Source organism: Aspergillus novofumigatus, assembly GCF_002847465.1.
Source record: "Aspergillus novofumigatus IBT 16806 chromosome Unknown P174scaffold_4, whole genome shotgun sequence".
Lineage (NCBI taxonomy): Eukaryota > Fungi > Ascomycota > Eurotiomycetes > Eurotiales > Aspergillaceae > Aspergillus > Aspergillus novofumigatus.
Genome location: NW_020194277.1, coordinates 2,560,649 through 2,579,558, shown reverse-complemented (window position 1 = coordinate 2,579,558; position 18,910 = coordinate 2,560,649). Strand labels below are relative to the sequence as shown.

The window sequence follows — 18,910 nt, the reverse complement described above, 5'->3', positions numbered from 1 at the left end:
TGTGACTTTTTTTCACCATGGATCCTACACTCAATCCAGATACTCCTCCGCCTCCGCCTCCGAAGCCAAGTAGCCATGAAACAAGCCGAAGGGGGACACCGCAGCTCAACCAGTCAATACCAGGCACGCCACAGCAGCAATTCCGCGGGTATTACCAAGCTCAGGAAGGGAAGAATGGGGAAAACAGATATCAGTCTCCTTCCATGACTGAAGCCGTTCATGCCAACGACCTCAACTCTCTTCCGAAGCCTCCAACAGTGGAAGAAGGCTGGTTACCAGACGTTGTGAAAGACAAATCGTATGTATTGTTCATGTGCCACTTTTGCGATGGGATGGATACACTAAATATTGGCTTGTCAATTTTATAGGACCGTCGATCTGCAAGCAATTCTGAAAGAACCCAATCTCATCTCTGCTCTAGCAAGTCAACACCCGGCGTGCACAGCCCAACAACAAAATCTCCAGTCTCTCCTCAAATATAACCAGGATCTGACCAGACACCTTCTTGAACTGCAAGCGCGCCTGGATGAACAGCGCGCTTCTACGGAGACGCTTCTTCTGAAACACCAATCGCTAGAAGTTTCATGGAGAAAGAAACAATCGGAAATGGATGCTGCCTTGGCACCGTGGTCGCCCAAGGCTCTTTACCAACGGCTATCAGCCTCTATTTCCGAACAAGAGGCTGTTTGTCGAGCGGTGGAGGAAAGCTTCCTCGAAGAAGAGCATCATGGGCGAGCGACTGAAAAGGAGGTCGCAGATTGGGTCAGACGAGTACGAGCTGAGGCTGCCAAGTTGGCCGCAAGGAGAGAAGCCAAGGCCAGATGGGATGAAGGCAGAGTTGGTGGATGGAGATGAACGATTGGTATGTTTCAGTGCCTTTAAATAATACATCTACTATCCTCATCCTGATCAAATAACTAATATACACAGAAATATCTCTTGGTGGTCCGAGATACTATCTTCATGGCTGGCATATTCACGTTCCATGTGTCATGCACACATTATTACCTGAAACTCCACTGCTGTGTCGAAATATTAAATGTCTCTCCGCAGATAGGATCTTACACCAGATTCTCAGCTGCCCTCTCGACATCAGCATCCTGCCGTGTTGTCTTCCGAGTATCGTGCGTATCAATTGGCGGGTGTCCATCTGCCTCACCTGGGAATCTGGGACACTTGAAGAACGCATGTCTGCGACTTCTTGCCGCCCAAGACCACCCTTCGCCTCGCGTGATGGGGAGATGGTACATTCGAAATCCAATCCATGCAAATATAGCGCCCATGATACTGCCAAACAGAATGTCAAAAGCGTGATGACGATAGTCGAACCAGCGGGACGCAGCAATGAAGCTGGCAACTGCAACAGGCACAAAGGCGATTACAAGCATATAGACCGGCGGGGCTGCTCCACGTTTTCGAATTGATCCATGTGTCGGGCTGATCGGATTTTGGTTCAACAAAGAGTGTCCCAGATATGGAAATGCGATTGAGAACTTTGAACAAAGCCATAAAGTCAAGTATGTCAAGCCCGCAAAAGAAACTGCAAGGTGTCAATATGTGTAGATCCTCTGGAGCAAATATGAGCCACTTACACGATGAATGTCCGCTGGGGAAGCTTGCAAATCCGTCATTTGCAAGTACTTTTGACTTGTTTTGGCATATCTTCCAAGTCACCAGTGTCGGGGCCCCCGCAAGCTTCTCTCCCAGGCCACCGACAGCATAAGTGGTTATATTCGAGAGATCCGGGTTGCAACGCGCAAGCATGTCGGGTCGTGGTCTGCCATATAAGTCCTTCAAACCCTCGGTCGCCATCCATGCCCATGCACAGACGACAGCCAAACCCATCCACCCTGCATTCCATTCCCATAACTTGTATCTCCAGAGTGATGATCGAGACACATTCTGGTCTTTTGTGGACATGGGAATAAGCAGGGTTGTGATCGCAATAATGGCAGCCGGAGCAATCAGAGCTACCACCATTAGGACAGCGGTTGAGACCGTTTCATTTTCCGTATACGGAAAAGAAATGCTTGGGTCGGTTAGGGAGAATGGTCTACGGTTCGGTTTGACCTTGTAAAAGCCAAATCCTATCACCGCAACGATGCTGTAAATATGTTAGTTCATGTGATTCCTTAAACACACAAGTGTTTATTTGATATTCAGTTCATAGGGACGGTCATCATACACTATGAAGATCCAGTCCAGGATATAGGAAAATACTAAGCGCAACGATATGCGACTTAGCGCAGGCCGCATCGTGGTGAACTCAGTGGTCTTGGACTATGGATCTGATAACTGTAGGCTACGCAAGCAATTATTTTGTTGACGACTGGATCAAGACGATGAAAATTTGCGCTTGCACACTTGATGGAATACTCGTGCCAAAGAGGTCACGCGAGCAGTTATATAGTGATGAGAGCGGATGAGCAAGGATAAGAAGGATGGTTTGGGTGGCTGCTGGGGTTAAGAGGCCTTCGTATCTCGCTGGCAGCGGCTGGGAACCATTGAACTCCGCCACGATTTTCCTGGAAGCCAAGCCGATTATTTTGACGATCAATGAACTTCTCTGGAAATGTCCTACTCGTCAGATTCATTAAGGTTTTCCTTTTAACTCATCGCCCCTATTACTCTAGGCTACATCGTTTCTTTGGTTGGGCTAATAATAATGTGTACCTCAAACCGACCCCTTTCCCTCCAAGTCGGTAAAGAAGTCCCGACCAAAATCAGCGCTGCTATCATTGAAGCGTAGCTTCTTGTCGATGCCTTGAATCTTCTTCATATCTTCATCACTCAAGTGGAAGTCGCCCTCGAGATTGGCTTTGATTCGAGATGGGGTCTTGGATTTCGGCAGTACCGAATGGCCCTGTGTGACACCCCAGGCTGAGTGTGCGATTCATGGTCAGTGAACGTCGCTTCCAGCTTGAATAAGTCTGCAAGCGAACTTACCAAGAGCAACCTGTGCGGAAGACTTATTGTACTTCTTCCCGATTTCGACCAATACCGGCTCGTCAATCAGCTTGCCAATCTGGACTTTTGAGGAGTAGATCTCGTTCTGGTTGCCAAAGGGAGAGTAATGGGTGACGTGGATGCCCTTTGATTTGTGCCAATCGACAAAGGACCGCTGCTGCAGCCAAGGATGACCTTCAAGCTGGTGTACGGCCGGCACGACCGAGGTGTTCTGGATCAAACGTTCCATCTCTGCCTTGGAGAAGTTTGAAACGCCGATCGCTTTGGTCTTGCCGGTAGACAGCAATTTCTCCATGGCTTTGTATGTCTGCGACCATGCGATCAGTGGCTGGGCACATAGGTCCGATTGGATGGCAAGCATGTACATACGTCCACGATGTCAATGTCCTCCAGGACATACTTCCCATTTTCCTTGGGGAAGAGCTCATCGCCCCGTTTCCAAGCTACTGGCCAGTGCATCAAGTAGAGGTCGACATAGTCCAACTCCAAGTCGGCGAGGGAAGCATCGAGTGCTCCCTCGACATCATCGGGGTGGTGCTTGTTGTTCCAGAGTTTGGTCGTTACAAAAAGCTCTTCTCGAGGCACACCACTCTTCTTGATTGCTCGTCCTACAGCCTTTTCGGTCAAGTATCTGTCCAGCGTCAGAGACAAATTCCGGCCGGGAACGCAAAGCCAAAATCCAGACTTACACTCTCGCCGTGTCAATATGGCGGTATCCTGCTTTGAGAGCTTCTGTGACGGCATCTTCCTGGGCATGCTCATCCTGCCAGGTTCCGAAGCCGATGGCGGGAATCTCCGCGCCGGTGTTGAGCTTGAACTTTGTCATTTTGTGCGATCTTCCGAATATTATCGAGTAATTATGCGTAATGAGGGCTCAATCCTAGCTGGCGAGTCGATGATGTACTGATAAAGGAACTTTCTATGGTCAAGATGTCTACTTTATAATTGAGCGACGTCTGGAAGACAGGGAATCAAAGCCGGGATCTTAAAGTAACGTCAATTTGACGTACAAGTCTCTCTGCCTTGGTGACCAGCTAACATCAGGCCAGAGTTCCCTGGCTCAATGCGGACGAATATGACGTCTTCTTGAAACAGACTGACGGAATAGGATGGGGATTTGTGGTGCCATTTGTCATTCACGGCAAGCGCTCTACATTTCGACTGGCCAGAGGTAGAAATATTCTATAGAGTCTCTGGATTATATACCTTGAAACAGCTGTCTCTTCAGCTCTTTTTTTATGTAGCCTCTATTCAATTGGCGTTGCAGATGATTATCTGAACGGAAGCCAAAATCATAGTACTCCACATATAGACTCAACGTCCAAGGCGTCGCTCATGGGGCAAAAGAGCTCGCTTCGCTGTTCGGATAGCTTCAGCTATTAAGAAGATAATTCGCACAGTATAGCTCATTGCCATTGACCATTTTCTCGAAAGGGACCTCGCCTTATGGACGGTCTCCATACCGTGGTATGGTGTTTGAAAAGTTGTCAAACAGCACTTATGGTACAAGCCGCTTACCGCACGCTAAAGCAGCTTCCTATAAAATTTCATCTCAACCCACAATGTTTTTTCACCGACGATCATAGCTTGCAACAACAAGCCTCACAACGGACATGATGATGGTCCAATCTTGGATTTCTTGATCATTCCCTTTCCAATGATTGCTAACAGTTATGTTTCGCATTGATTACTTTTGCGTAGAAAAGGTAAGCTTCTCAATGTTGTTTCTTCCATGAACACCATCTCTCTACAGTGCAGGATGAATTCCTTAACAGGATATCCACGTCCGAAAATTCATGAAGGACCCATTTAAAGTCTCTAGAATTACTCTGACACTTTCCAACATGTTATTGGATCACCTGCAGTCTTTTGCATAGCTTGCTAACGTTATGTCTATCAGAATATCCTTGTCAAACTATGACTTGAGCACCTGGAATACACCCCATAAATAATAGTAAAAGGTATGCAGACTCTGATTTTCTCAACTTTCTTTCCTTTACATTGAGTGATGACTCTACGACACGCTAAGGCATTCCTCAAACTTAATCACCATGTGGAATCTGTCTAAACTTAAAGTTTCAGCCTTGTCTGACTACTTCATATCATGCCTGAATTGTTTTGTCTCATTTATTGTTGTCCTCGATGACTAACGAGCTGTACAATAGGTAAATACCATCCGGTTCACTCCAAACTGCATTGACAGCCCCTCGATGAAGATATCTTGAACGAACGGGCGGACAGATTGTGTGCATCTTCCCCATCCATCAAAAGTAGAGCGTACAAACTCTGCAGGTGTTGTGAAGGTGTATCACTTGTTGAGAACTCGTCACCTGAGTTTTTCGCGGCTGTCTTCAGTTATCGTACTTTTGGACTTTCGGGCCCGACTAACAGATTGTACTAGGTACTTCCTATTCTTCCCAATCTCCCATGATTCGCCCCTGCATTCCTCAGTCAACTCTATATGATGAACACGTTATTCACACTGTTTGATCTGGGCGCTCACGCGTTCTGGAAATGAACATCATACACAAAAAATCTGATTTAATGAGGTTAGTACTTCAATGTCCTGGTTGCTCCAATATATGCTAACTTATCACAGCCTGACAATAGTTGACACTTCATCTCGCTTGCATCACACACGACTTGTTCTGGACAGGCTTGCTGATTGTCCGAATTGTTATAGGAATACTTGAATCGTAGTGATTGCTAACGAAGTTCGCTGCAGTGTGAGTACTACCCCTACTCTTTTGCCTTGGATGTTGTATGATGATCTCTTGATTCGCTGTGTTCTTACTGAATACACCTTGAAGAAAAACATCATTTCACCTTGGAGAACTGATACCTCGTCTTCTTTGATCATCAATCAATCTTGGAAGTTTGAAAGTTACTTTGGCTAACTTTGTCACTTGCAGACAATTGCTAGTTCTAGCTCCAAGGAAAATGCAATTACTTTTAATGCTTCTTCATAAAATCTTCAGTAAACATCACATGATAATTGCAGCGTATACCTCACTTCATGAATAGACCATGTTTCTTGTGCCACCCTTCAATGCTGTCGTCGCCGTAGACATCATGCACCGATTTCTTGCCTTCGGGCCATCGTACCCAGGATGGCTTGGAACTTGCCAGGACACAGACCATCTCATCTGGGACCGGCAACTCGGTGTCGATGGCAGATGCGAAAGGATGGATCAGCTCCGGCCAGTGGTGGTCCCACAGCCAGAGCATAGTACTGCAATTGGAACAGAAGTTGCGTTCAGATGAACATTTTGCCTCGTTGGGAGTGCCACGGTCCTTTATAGCGTTGTATTTCCTGCCCTTGTCAGACCAATGCTCGACCAATAGACCTAGCAATCTATGCCAGGCATATCCAGGTCAATACACACTTGATGAGATCCTTTCCCTTGATGATTTTGAGGCTATCCGCGATACCTCCCAGGTTGACGCTGCCGCTATAGCCGCCAACCTTGCGGCAAATGCTGCATGCACAAAGCTGATAAGGAACAGGCGTTTGAGAATCGAGAGTAAATTCCACCCCACCGCACTGGCAGCTTCCTTCAAGTTTCCTGTGTCCACAGTATTAGTGGTTGCTGGTCTGATATGAACGGCACACGGAGTATGTATATGAGCGCAGGTGCTGACCACCAATTTGTGGACTTACATGGGCATCTTGACGGGTATGTTTGTGACCGAAATGTGGAATTATCAGATCCTAGACCTGCCTGTCTTGAGGGAAGATATCTTGGACTACCTTACAGTTGCTGAAGTCTGGGAACAACGTCATGTATATATAGTTCGCATAATGTGGAGAATCCAAGCATAGCCACACTTCCCAGACAGTTCATCAAATGGAGCAAACATACCAGATCAAGAGCATTCTACCCAAACTAGTTAAAAGTCCGCGAAGAAAAAGGTCATAGCATCGACCTAAGCTCTTTCGTGCTGATGCGAATGTGGCCTTCTCGCGTCTCCGAATGGCTGATACGATGATCTCACTTGTTTGGACTGTTTGCCCTGTTTGAGAACGGTCTGTTTCGGCCTTAATTTTCAACATCCGACAGCTCAACTCCGTACAGCATTTACTCATTGGCTCTTGATTCGTCTCTATTTGATATTATTATTACTACTCATTGTCTGATTGAGTCATTTCTCGTATAATCAGTCGCGATGAGTTTTGGAAGCCCCGGTGGTGGCGCAACCAATGTCAAGCCTACTCCGTGAGTCCTATCTAAACTGCTCGGATACTTGAGATACACGCTTTGTGACCAGACTAAGACAGCAGCTAATCAAATCAACTAGTCCTGAGCGAGGGAGTTTCCCACTTGATCATGAAGGTAACTTCCACTGCCCGTTTCTTTTTTGGATTCCAGTGGAGAAGAGCATCGATCGGATAGTCCCAGCAACATATCAGCTCTCGAGGAAAAAGACACATGCCATGAAACATTGCTACTGCGGATGGGGCAAGATCACGGACTAACAATACACAGGCGAATGCAAGCACCTTATTTCCCAGTATCTGAAATGTCTGAAACTGAGGAGAGGGGTTAACGACGAAGAGTGTCGCAAGCTAGCCAAGGGATACCTGAGCTGTCGAATGGATAAGTATGTCTGGGCCGTGCCAACCAATGGTCATAATCGGACCTGGCTAAGTCGCGATGCAAATCGTTAATCTCACGAGAATGAGTGCTAATATGCTCGCTCGAGCAGGAACCTGATGGCGCCCGACGACTTCAAAAATCTCGGACTCGTATTTGAGAAAGAGGAAGCGCAAAACGACAAGACGGCCGGGCAGAATGCAGGGACAAAGTCATAGGACTGTTGGCGACTGAAGATGGCGAGTGTAGGATATACTGGGCATGACGAAGTCGGGAACATGAATGCCCCGGCTCTCACGAATATTGCTATGTTGCTCCTGGCGTTCTGGGCATTTACTCTATCTGTATATATTGGACATATGCATCTCTTGTATATCAACATGCAATCAATAAAAGCCATGCATGACCAATGCGCCTGTCGGGGTAGATTAATCTGCTCTCCCTTTGACCAAGCAGTCGAACGAAAAGCATACTTATACGCTGATCGTAAATGTCCTTTCGAGCGAACTCTGTTTTGTCGATTCCGAACGACAGATATGGGTTGTCAGTGAAGAGGTTAGTGTCTACATCCGAAATTTGTTATTCTTGAAAGTTGATGCGGGGAAACTCTCTTTCGATCTTATCCCGCGATCGACAACCCCAAACGACCGCTCCTAGATGCTCTCAGGGAGCTCCAATTGGCTTGTGCTCAACCCTTTTTCCACACAGAAAGCCACACAGGAGTAATGGAATAACCGCGGCCACCAAATGTCGTCAATCGCACGTCCACCAGATCCCTGCCTGGTCGCCATCATCTTAATTGTCCGCTCCCGTGCGGGCCCACGCCTCGTGTTCCACTACCCTCCCAACCCACTCAGCGAGAACGGCTTGAGAACCGCGCGCAAGGAACGGCGCACTTCACGCTCGAAGAACGGCCAAGGCTACAAAAGCAATGAATCAAGCTCCAGCGAGGACAGTGGTTCCAGCTCCGACGACGACGAGGAGGAGCACCAGCGCCAACTTCAGAGCCAAAACCAGAGCCAGAGTCATCTCAGCGGGAGTGTGGTGTCGGGACGACGGTCGAGTAACTTCGGCCTCGACGATCATGTCGCCATGTCCGTCTCTCCCGGTGGAGATTCCCAGCGCGCTGGGTCGATGGGGTCCGGCCGGACGTCGTTTCGCAAACGAGGCGGCAATTCAGATGTTGAGGAGGATTCGGGCGCGGCGTCAGACAGGCAAGAGGATGGGTCGGGAGGAGGAGCGGGTGGGCCTTATCGTCCACCGTGGGAGTCGCTTCTGGGACTTCCTGCCGATGTCTGGGAGAAGTTATTGAGTCCGTCGCCTGCGTGGCATAAGCGAAGGTTCGAGGTCGGGATCAACGACCTGGCGTTCATTGGATGGCCGGTTTTTGTTCGCGAGGACGGGATGTGGCGGAAACAGAGACGGAAGAAAAAGAAGAAGCGGCGGGCTGAGTGGGAGGGAGGTGAACTGGGCCATAACGAGAATGCGGAGGATGCGCCGGACGACGAGGACGGCGATGCTGGCGGCAACGCCAGCGGCGGTGGTGGGCTGATGGCCGCCTCGACTGAGACATTGAGTCCCAAGCAGATGGCTCTCTCGGAGGGCAAACGAGCGTCCGGGTCTAGCAGCAAAGCCGCAAGGTCATCAGTTGACTGCTTGGACGGCGATGACAAGGATTCAATGACGATGTTCAACGTGGTCTTCGTGTTAGACCCTCCATTACTGGAATACTCCATGCGCACGAGGGAGGTCTACGACAATATCATAAAGAAGTTCGCCAAAGCCTTGAAATGGGAGCAGGCCCGAACGGATTACGTCTGGAGAGAGGCGCAACATATATCACATATCAAAGAAAAAGCTAAAGAGAGGAGTAAGTCGCGATGTCCAAGAACGTCCTCTGAGACGTCCGAATGCTGACGCTTCTTACGTAGGAACCTCCGTCAACACCCTTTACACGGAGTTGATCAATCAATCGTCGCTCGCTAGGGCCATATACACCGTCCACACCAGCATATCCGCATCCAAGATTGCATCCGTTCCGCTCAGTCCGGATGTTTCCATATCGCTTCAGATACCTCCTCTAACCTCGACACCTTATCTGCCTGGACCAACTGATAAAGCATACCCGGGTCTCTGGCTCACCACTGCAGACAGTGTCACCCCGGTGGAGGACCCTACTGCCGATGAAAATACCGCACCGCATCAGGTGCTAGCCAAACACTTTGCGCTGTTGTTGCTGGACAACGAGGCGGCAATCCTCAAGGACGTCGAAGCGTCTGGAGGTGCTCTGGCACCTGCTCTTGCTCACTATCTTCGGTGCTCCAAGCCAACGAAATCCTTTGCGCAGATATCCGCTTCGTCCGGCATACCCCTCTCGACCATACAAATGCTGGCCAGTCATCTTGTTTACTGGCGACGTGCACGCGCCATACCCCCAATTCACCAACGTGATACGTACATTGTATCTCCGAACTGTGACTTGAGCAAGCTGGAAATAGCCACTGCTGCCTATCAGGCAGCATTTCCGACCCTACCCAGCTTGCCCAAGATGCTATCTGCCCTGAGCGGGACACCGAGACCATATGGAAGTTTCATCCCGAGCAAAGACCATAAGGAAACATATTTTGCTATCTTGGCGTGGCTGCTAAGGGGGGTTGGGTGACTCAACTTCGATCATTTGCAAGGATCAAAGTCACCCCGGAGATCAAGATGGCCGTAGAAGTTGCTCTTCGCCGTGAAGAAGTGGACAAATATCTGCGGAAAGGCAGCTCTTTGGAGGCGCAGAAGTCTGCTGATGGCGAAAACGAGAACGAGGCGGATGTGAACGACGATGCTAGCTCGTCCTCGTCGTCATCGCTGTCAAGCCAGGGTAGCGGGGAAGAGACGCCAATGCCCGGGCGTAACCAGCAAGAAAGCGACATACGCCTCTCACATTCCATGCTAGATCGAAGCACGTCGCTGAGAACATCATCTTTGATCCTGTTCCCTCATCGCGCCTCACCACTAGAGTCACGGTGGTTGGAACAGATTGTCTCCCGGTTTCCTGAGCACCCTCGATCCGCCGGCCGCCATCGCCGGGGAGAAGGATCGAATGCCGCCGGAGGTGAGATAGACCCTGAGTATGCCGCCCTAAGCACTCCAATGAAGGATCTATGGCCGACCTATATCAAGTATTTCAATGGGCTTGACGCGCTTGAGAAGATCCCGGTACGCGAAGGTCTCAAGCGTAAGATTGTGTGGCAGGTCCTCACACGCTTGGGCCTGGTGACTTCCCAACAGTCTTCTATTGAACTGGATCCCAGGGAACAGGTGCTGGTTAGTGTGAGGCATTGGTGAGCACTGGTACCTTCGAGAACGGACTTGTGATCCTCGGCTCTTCAACTATAATTGCACCTCGCACATCTCTTTCATAAGCGTTTCCGCAGAACCTCGCTTCATGACGATTGAGGTGATTCCAGCAGTCTTAAAATCAGGCTACCCTCAGTCTCAGGACCCTGTTGGTCTCACGTGATTATAAATGTCATCCCACCACCGTAGGGTAGTTATCTTACTCTGGCTGCCCGTCTGAAATAGGCAAACTGCATTTACGGGCTTGGGCTCTGGGTCTTGGATACATTTAAAATACCACTACAGAGTCACTGCGGCCCCGAAGAATTCCGGCATCATTCACCCCATGGGTGGTTGGTGATACTCGGCAGCATGATGCAGGCTCAGCCCTAATGGCAACGAACCATGTGGGCTGCTAAGAGCTAAGCGACTACTTTGCCATATAACCGTTAGCGGCGTTACTGGTTACAAAATCAACCCATCCACGTTCTTCTCGAACAAATCCATGATGTAACTAGTAGGAATTAGGAATAGGTCTACCGCAATTTCATCCAAACCATCCAATCTCCCCCACGGCAAATGCCGGAACGCCATAATTCGGGGTGTCACGTGAGATTGAACAATTGCATGTGTACTACACAGAAGGAATGGAAGGGTCTCGTCATGTAAATGTCAGTCGACCTGCCCTGCAGCTATACCCCGTAGAAGCAAAAGGGTGCGCATGAGATACACTGGATGGAGTATAATTGCAGTCTCGTGGATGAGTTAAACCGGTTCATCAACTTCAAACCGCGCCGGCAGTTACCCAAGCCAGGAAATCTGATCCTATCATGCTACACCTGAAGACCAGGGAGGCATGTGAATATATCACCTAGGGAGCAGCATCAAAGACGGAATAGAGAAGTAGTTATGTACTACTTGAGGTCGATCAATGCTCTTTTAAAGCCTAGTGACTCAAAAAGCAAGTCGCACGAGGATAGATGATGCACCAGCACGTTGCGTTCCTGTGGGAGCTATCCCATGTAATACAATGACCATACACACTAATGAATAACCCACCGATACATACCTAGTATATTACCCCATCTGGCTGTTGGAGTCCTCGAGGGTTGAGAGGTATTAATGAATTAGGATACTATCACCTTCAACGATTTCTTCTGAATTTTCCTTGCAAGGGTTAGTAAAGTTAGATGGATGTGCTATTTTGTAAAGTATATTTATGTCTGGATACCCTTGAATGGAATGAGGCTTCGAAGTATCGATGTAATGCGTTACTTTCCACAATAGGTGGAATAAGAGCTTGTGTACGAAGTACGGAGTAGTATATAACGCTCCGCAGTACTTCAGAGAGAAGCAAAGTCCATTTCTCTAGTTTGGAGGCTGTCACTCAGGCTCATGTTGCCAATATCGGGCTTATAATGCAACAGAACTCACTGTCCTGCAGTTTTGGTAGAGCTACACGGCCTTTGTTGTTGTATACCTCCTCTTCCACTCGATCTATTTTCGGATACGAAGGTATGTTGGCGTTGTGAGATAGACGTAAGGGAGGATGTTACTTGGTGTTTGACTGTGCTTTGAATGATTGGATGGGCGTAGAAGTCGAAAGGGAAATGTACCTGGAGATCTTTAAGGTCCTCGGATTCCAAATAGTACCTGGCTGGAATCGTGGATGGTAGGTAGTAGAGGGATTGACGTATAGCCTCGGTGCCTGCCAACAATATCTCATCTATCTGTTGGACATCATTGATACCTGATCCTCAGAAGGACTTATGACTGTAAACAATGCCCTTATTGTATCTATTAAATTTGCAAAGGAGGGGTAGAGGGGCTGTATTAGCTGTTCAGAAACCAGAGTACCTTAGTTCTTTGATTAGTTAGCCGTTAAGGGTTGAGGTAATCATGTATCGACGTGAAAGGCCTCAGGCCATAAGGACTCTCGTGAGAGCCTCCTTGCCCTCCGGCGCAGTATAGTCAAAGCAATACAAATGGAAATAAAAACCTCAGGTAGAGAGAGCCAGCAGTTAGAATTACATAGAACTACGAGAGTACATATGGATGAATTGGTGAGTATACACGACCTGTGCTAGGACTGGTTCATCAGGTAGTAATGAAATATCAATACCCACAGAAGCCCTGAAGTCCACTAAAAACTTCCCACTCTTCCTGATGGGCGTACGGCAACCGGGAGGAACCTTTTGATGTAATGGGATTATTTTGATTTCTACTCCGTACAGGCCGATGAAAGCCTAAGAGCTTTAGGCTTAGACGCGGAAAAAAAAGACACTGAACCTTTTTTTTTTTTTTTTTTTTTTTACCCGTACCCTCTTTTTTTCCCCTCTGCACTTGCGGATTCCACAATAACGAATTGGGTTCTGTCTTTACTCTCGCTCTCAGTCTTCGGCTCTTCCACATCCCTCCGCTATTGGCAGTATTATTACTACTTTTTCATTTTCCCTTTCCCTTCTTATTTCCCTTCTCTTTCTCTCTCGTTGTCTTCTTACCCCCTCCTCCCCTCTCTTCCCCTCACATCATCCTGGGACGTCCTAGTTTCTTCAGTTCCCTCCACTCTCATATTTTTTTTCTCGTCGCCCTCTTGGCGTCCGTGTTGCTGTTTGAGCTCGTGCTATCCGTCAGTGCGACTCTCCCATTCTTCCGAATTCCTCCTTCCCACAATCCTGCGGGCAAGGGCATATCGATCGGTTGAATCAACACAACCTTTTTTTTTTCGTTACTTTCCAGTTACCTTGTTTGGCATTGCCCATCCAAGTTTCTATTTGAAGCTGCTGTCGTCTCATCCTTCGAGTCCAGTAGGTTCTAGGAATCTCTCTGCGTTGTCCTCTCCGCCACGTGCAAGTCGCGCTTTTCGGCTTCGCTACACCAGGGACAACACCGGACTTTCCCTTTCGAAAACCGACGTGCCGCGCTGTCAGACAAGTTTTTGATTCGCATTCGTACCATCCGACTGCTTGAAGAGAACGTTTGAACGCACAGTTGGCTTTACGGACGGATTTGGATCTCGAAGCAGGAAATACGCGTAACGGAAAATAAGAAAGAACAACCAAGGTCCCCGCTGTGTTTGAGGTCGAATACATCATATCGCTACGAGACCTCGCTGTGATTGTCGTGGGATATTTTTGAATTCGTCGTCAAGGTTCCTTTCGCGTCCTTGTCATCAAGACAATTTCAACATCCATCATTCTTAATAGGACGTTGGTTTAGCTATCACCGCAACGAAACCGCTCTCGACGACTCCATCGATGGTCCTCGCGTGATAAATTCTTTCTACTGAGAATAACGTTCTATACTATCGCCGGCTACGGGGTGTCTCACCGAGATCTGTTTACCGGACAACGTCTACAGGCTGCAGCCGAGGTTGGAGTGATTCCAGTACCGGGAAGTTGCAGTTCGACGGGGTAGCAAGAGGGCAGAAGTCTGAATATCCTGACTGTTGTCCGTGTTGAAGCGTTCTCGCCTTGAATCGGCGCACACACTTTCTCTTTCATCGGAGTTTCCCAAAGAAGGAACCTGTTCTCTGGCAGAACACAAGAGGAATCCTTCACATTCTATCACAGCGCAAAGAAATAGTCTGCCATTCTTCCGACCTCTATTTCTTATCCTTCACTTGCCTTTCGAATTTCGAAAGTAGAAATGGCTACTACATTTTCTTACGCTCAAGCAGCCAAGGGTGTCATTGCGACGCCATCGGCGGCAAACCCGGCCTCTACAGAGCCGAATAAGCCAGCTGTCAAGGCAGATGAGCAGAGCACAAACTCGAGTGTGCAGATGGAGCCAGAGACCACGGCTCCCACGGCAGAGACATCTCAGGAAGCGGAGAAGGCCGCTGCCAGTACCGACAAGGACTCGGAGAGCACTGCAACTGCTCCTTCTAAGACCAATGTTTCCGGGACGTCCTCGCCTAGCGTGGGTGCTTCTTCCACATCCACAGTATCAAAGGAAGAGGAGGGGCCGAATACACCCAACGGCACTTCCGAGTCCAACTGGGATAAGCAGTCCCAAGCTTCAGGAACAGATAAGCAGGGCAACGCTCAGGACGCCAAGGATAAATCTAATGCTTCGTCCGAGAAGGACAAGAAAGTCCCTCTGAAGGAGCTGAAAGCAGCACCCTTACCTGCAGTTAACGTTTGGCAGCAACGAAAGGAAGCCCAGGAAGCTAAGGCCAAAGCCACCGCGGCACTCAAGTCCGCTCCATCTGCTAAACCCAGTGCATCGAAAACCGCGTCCGTCGCCTCCTCGACATCAGGAGATAACCATCAGGAGTTGCCGAAAACCGCACTTAAGAAGAAGGGAGCCGACGCTACATCCGATGGTCCCAAGGACAAGAAGAGGGCCGACGGAGGCAAGGGACGGAATGAGAGTAAGTTTAAATCCGGTCATTCGTGGTTATTCATCACGAATGTAATCGCTATGGGATTCTGAATTTCTGGAGAGGGGAGCCCGCTTTCGTCCAAAATCGGCAAGCTAATCGTGGTTCTGTAGATGTTTCCATCCCACCTGTGGGCGATGCCTCTTCGTGGCCTACACCTCAAGTTGCACAAGGGGAAGAGAAGAGAAAAGCTCAGGAGAAGACTGAGAAGACTGAAAAGAGCCCTGTCATTCGGCCGCACGGAAAGGAGAAATGGATGCCTGTTCCTTATGTACCAACCGCTGTCTTCAATACGCCCTTGCCATCATCTGCGCGCAGGGGTGGAAGAGCGGGGCGAGTCGGAAGGGATGGAGCTCGCAATGCCACTCATGGTGCGCCTGGTGCTGACAAGGCAACCTCTGGACAGGCAGCTCAAAGTTCTACCGCTAAACAGAATGGCGTTGGAGACAGAGGAAGAAATGAGCCCAACTCCGCTCGCGCTAACTCTCTACCCGCCCCTTCGAAGCGCTCTAACAGCGTTGACGCTGGACTGCCTGATTTCCGCAAAGGCACCCAAGCTGCTGACCGAAACCGTGTGCCTAAGGGAGCCGAAAACGTGAATGGATTGCCGGCTGGAAGACAAGGTGGTGGGAATGAGAATCTCCCACCGCGACACCGCGGCGATGCCAAGCCTTTCGCGAGAAACCACGATGCAGCCCACAAGGGCGGTGATAGCACCTTGAAGAGCTCACATCCCTCGGCCGACGCGCACACTGGCCCTCGCGCTAGCTCAACTCACGACCGCCGCTTCGAGAATGGACCGAAGCCAGCGGACCTGGCAGGTTTTCCCGGGGATCGCAAAGAGAAGGACTTCTCTCGCGAATCCCGTGCTGACAGAGGCCGGGGCTCCCACCGCGGCCGTGGAGGACATTCTGGCTTTACCGGCTCACAAAACTCGCAGTTCCCTAACAATCATATGGGGCACCACTCTTTCGTCCATCCCAAGTCCTTCGGATTTAATGAGCGTCAACGATCTCATCATGGCCTTCCCAACGGCTCTCAACAAGGACATAGAATGTCTCTGAGATCGCCTTCTCTGCCGAACTCTGCTTCTATGTATGGCGTTTATCCTTTCCCCGCCGATATCAACACTATGTACGGTTATCAACCGATACCGGCTGGTCCAATGACTGCTGTTCCTTATCAACCGTACATGGAACCGTTCTCTCTCATGAGCATGATCTCGATGCAATTGTAAGTTGTGCCTTTCTCTTGTGATTCGCGGCAGAAGTTGATCCTGGCAGGGAATATTACTTTTCTGTCGACAATCTTTGCAAAGACCTATTCCTTCGCAAGCAAATGGACTCTCAGGGCTTCGTGCCACTGTCCGTCATTGCAAGTTTCAAACGCGTCAAGACACTCACCGAGGATTTCGAAATGCTGCGCCATGCCTGCCGCCAAGTGAGAAACGTTGAGTATCAGACCGGCGAGGATGGCATTGATCGGTTGCGACCAAGAGACAAATGGGAGCAATGGGTTCTTCCCGTCGAGCAGCGCGATCCTTCGGCTCAGAATGAGGGCCCATCTCTCTTAGCCGATGCCGGAAAGTTTGATGAGCAGAACCACGTCGAGGAAACAACAAATGGTCTGCCGAACGGTAGCACCGAGCCTCAGGTCTTGAAGACCTCACTATCTTCTACCGCGCCGGAATTCTCGCCGTCGAACCCAGTAATTCCCCAGGCTGAAATCACAAATGTAGGGATCCCCATTGATGACCGTCCCTTCTCAGATGATAAAGTTGAGAAGCTGATGGTCGTCGTGCGCAGGCCAAAGCTCTCTTGCGCAGCACGGCCTCAGCTTCTTGACAATTCCCCTCCACCTCCCCCCCCTTCCCCTTTTTCAACAGATCTGTTGACACTTCTAGGACAGCGGACGGACTAGCTCCCTCTAGAGAATTATCCTTCCCTCATCCCACAGTCTCGACGGCAAATGACATTAGGTATGCTTCACCTTTCGTGCTTCCAGTGGCGTCTCCTCCCGCTCCTCGTCGTACTAATAGTGAAGCAGTCAACTCGTGAGTGATGCGGCACACGATAGTCTTCACAAAGATCCTTCGTCGACGCTCTGGGATGGTAAACAAGATATTCAACCCAGTCTCCTGCTGTCCTCCGATGATTTAGTCCACGAACCTTACAGTATTTTTTCGAAAACGAGTTCTTTACGAACAAAAACTAACGCCCGATCAAGATGATGACCACGAGATGGATGTCCTGTACCAATTCTGGTCACATTTCTTGGTTCCAAATTTCAATGCACAAATGTACAATGAATTTAACAGTCTAGCGCTTGATGATCTCTCTTTCCGAAACGCCAGCAGCGGGTTCAACAGGCTCGTCCGGTTTTATGGTGCTTTTTTGTCGAGCAAAAGATCCTCCCTGATGAGGTGATCGAAGACCTCCTTGTTTTATGTAGGACGGAATTGTCTAGCCACCTGAGTGGGCACATGGCTTTCGACACTCTACGTTCGGCCTGGCATAGTCAAGCTTGCGACGCAGGAAATCGCCTGAAAATCGACAGCCTTCTCGATGCTAGCTTGAGAGCCGAGCTGGAAAAGTGATTTTGTTATTCTTCCTTTTGCTTCTCCCGTCCTTAACTTTTTTTCGTGCTTCTCTATCATGACTTGCATCACTACATCTCAGCTTCTGCATTTACGTTTTTTTGTGGCGAGTTCCCGCTAATCAATTCCCAAGACGAGATGGATACATATTATTCGGCCTCTCGTCACTTTGTCTTTCTTATTTCGACGCTCCCGTTCTTTTTGCTTCAGTCATGGGAAGGGTTAAAAAATCTTTTCGGAGTCCGGGCATGATTTACTGGGCAATATCGCCTGTCTCTGATGCTTGCTTCTGCGGTGCGCCGAGCCTAAGCGATTTCCCACGGCCATAGAGTTCACTTCGGCAACCTGTCCTTTTTCTTTTTCTTTTTCTCTCTGCTTTCTCTATCCACTGCGGTAACCTGTCACTTGTCCTGCATGTGAGTCTCTGTACGAATGGAAAGGAAAATGCAAAAAAGAAACCTCAACTTCGAAACGAGCAATAATCGACTGCGCACAGGAGAAACCGGGGAAGCGCCATACGGATTCTCCTTCCAAGCACCCTAGGACGACTCTAAGAGGTGATCTCTCCCTCTGCTTTCATGGTGCCTTCTGCGGTGCTACATCTTCTCTCCAACTTCCTCTTACCCTCTCATCCTTTCTTCTATTTTGCATAAAATGGGTCTCTTATTGTGAGAGTAATGCGGCATGCATAATATGGGTAATTGTTCGATTTTTGTTTCTCGGAACGTGTTCATTTTTCCTTGGAAAAGGGAAAATCTTTTCAGAAGTGAAATAGACGAATTTCCTGACCATGTGTTCAATCGTGTTATGAGTAGGTTTCCGTATTAGTGAATTGCTTCCAGGAGCACTACTCTGAGTTCTCATCGGGCTTCTCAAAGAGTCAGCCGAAGTGTCTGATGGGAAACTCCAAAATGTGATTATGATAAGTAAGATCCTTGCTCGTGCTCACCTCGTCATTACTATTGAAGTCATGAACAACATGCTCAACCTCAAATGAGGTGGAAGTTCGATTAATTTCCTAAACAGGAAATGGTAGGAGAT

At 48.9% G+C, this 18,910-nt stretch overlaps 7 protein-coding genes across 7 annotated transcripts; 4 read left to right on the top strand and 3 right to left on the bottom strand.

Annotated features, from left to right (window-relative positions):
* Positions 1 to 17: 17 nt before the first annotated feature.
* Positions 18 to 855, top strand: P174DRAFT_389624 (vacuolar protein sorting family 37 protein; the record flags this gene model as incomplete). Its single annotated transcript, XM_024823460.1, has 2 exons — positions 18 to 298; positions 369 to 855. 2 exons carry the CDS (start codon positions 18 to 20, stop codon positions 853 to 855), a joined length of 768 nt encoding a protein of 255 aa, XP_024682991.1.
* A 7-nt stretch (positions 856 to 862) lies between these two features.
* On the bottom strand, positions 863 to 2,392 carry P174DRAFT_389621 (phosphatase PAP2 family protein). The gene is made up of 3 exons (XM_024823459.1): positions 2,186 to 2,392; positions 1,593 to 2,104; positions 863 to 1,540 (listed from the first exon to the last, which is right to left on the bottom strand). Exons 1-3 carry the CDS (start codon positions 2,254 to 2,256, stop codon positions 1,062 to 1,064), a joined length of 1,062 nt encoding a protein of 353 aa, XP_024682990.1. The 5' UTR covers positions 2,257 to 2,392; the 3' UTR covers positions 863 to 1,061.
* Positions 2,393 to 2,674: 282 nt separating this feature from the next.
* P174DRAFT_512550 (aldo/keto reductase) lies at positions 2,675 to 4,211 on the bottom strand (the record flags this gene model as incomplete). Its single annotated transcript, XM_024831890.1, has 4 exons — positions 3,657 to 4,211; positions 3,337 to 3,598; positions 2,947 to 3,274; positions 2,675 to 2,880 (listed from the first exon to the last, which is right to left on the bottom strand). The coding sequence occupies exons 1-4, from the start codon at positions 3,791 to 3,793 to the stop codon at positions 2,675 to 2,677; spliced, it is 933 nt and encodes a 310-aa protein (XP_024682989.1). The 5' UTR covers positions 3,794 to 4,211.
* Positions 4,212 to 5,625: 1,414 nt separating this feature from the next.
* Positions 5,626 to 6,636, bottom strand: P174DRAFT_441677 (GFA family protein; the record flags this gene model as incomplete). Its single annotated transcript, XM_024827377.1, has 3 exons — positions 5,626 to 6,280; positions 6,354 to 6,533; positions 6,629 to 6,636. 3 exons carry the CDS (start codon positions 6,634 to 6,636, stop codon positions 5,977 to 5,979), a joined length of 492 nt encoding a protein of 163 aa, XP_024682988.1. The 3' UTR covers positions 5,626 to 5,976.
* A 350-nt stretch (positions 6,637 to 6,986) lies between these two features.
* Positions 6,987 to 7,970, top strand: P174DRAFT_441675 (putative cytochrome c oxidase assembly protein Cox19). Its single transcript, XM_024827376.1, has 4 exons — positions 6,987 to 7,184; positions 7,267 to 7,301; positions 7,455 to 7,569; positions 7,675 to 7,970. The coding sequence occupies exons 1-4, from the start codon at positions 7,135 to 7,137 to the stop codon at positions 7,778 to 7,780; spliced, it is 306 nt and encodes a 101-aa protein (XP_024682987.1). The 5' UTR covers positions 6,987 to 7,134; the 3' UTR covers positions 7,781 to 7,970.
* Positions 7,971 to 8,232: 262 nt separating this feature from the next.
* On the top strand, positions 8,233 to 11,139 carry P174DRAFT_512548 (nitrogen permease regulator 3 family protein). The gene is made up of 3 exons (XM_024831889.1): positions 8,233 to 9,432; positions 9,494 to 10,220; positions 10,247 to 11,139. The coding sequence occupies exons 1-3, from the start codon at positions 8,310 to 8,312 to the stop codon at positions 10,896 to 10,898; spliced, it is 2,502 nt and encodes an 833-aa protein (XP_024682986.1). The 5' UTR covers positions 8,233 to 8,309; the 3' UTR covers positions 10,899 to 11,139.
* A 3,045-nt stretch (positions 11,140 to 14,184) lies between these two features.
* Positions 14,185 to 17,387, top strand: P174DRAFT_180980 (La domain family). Its single transcript, XM_024821254.1, has 5 exons — positions 14,185 to 15,264; positions 15,387 to 16,506; positions 16,557 to 17,007; positions 17,182 to 17,251; positions 17,320 to 17,387. The coding sequence occupies exons 1-4, from the start codon at positions 14,538 to 14,540 to the stop codon at positions 17,191 to 17,193; spliced, it is 2,310 nt and encodes a 769-aa protein (XP_024682985.1). The 5' UTR covers positions 14,185 to 14,537; the 3' UTR covers positions 17,194 to 17,251; positions 17,320 to 17,387.
* Positions 17,388 to 18,910: the final 1,523 nt, after the last annotated feature.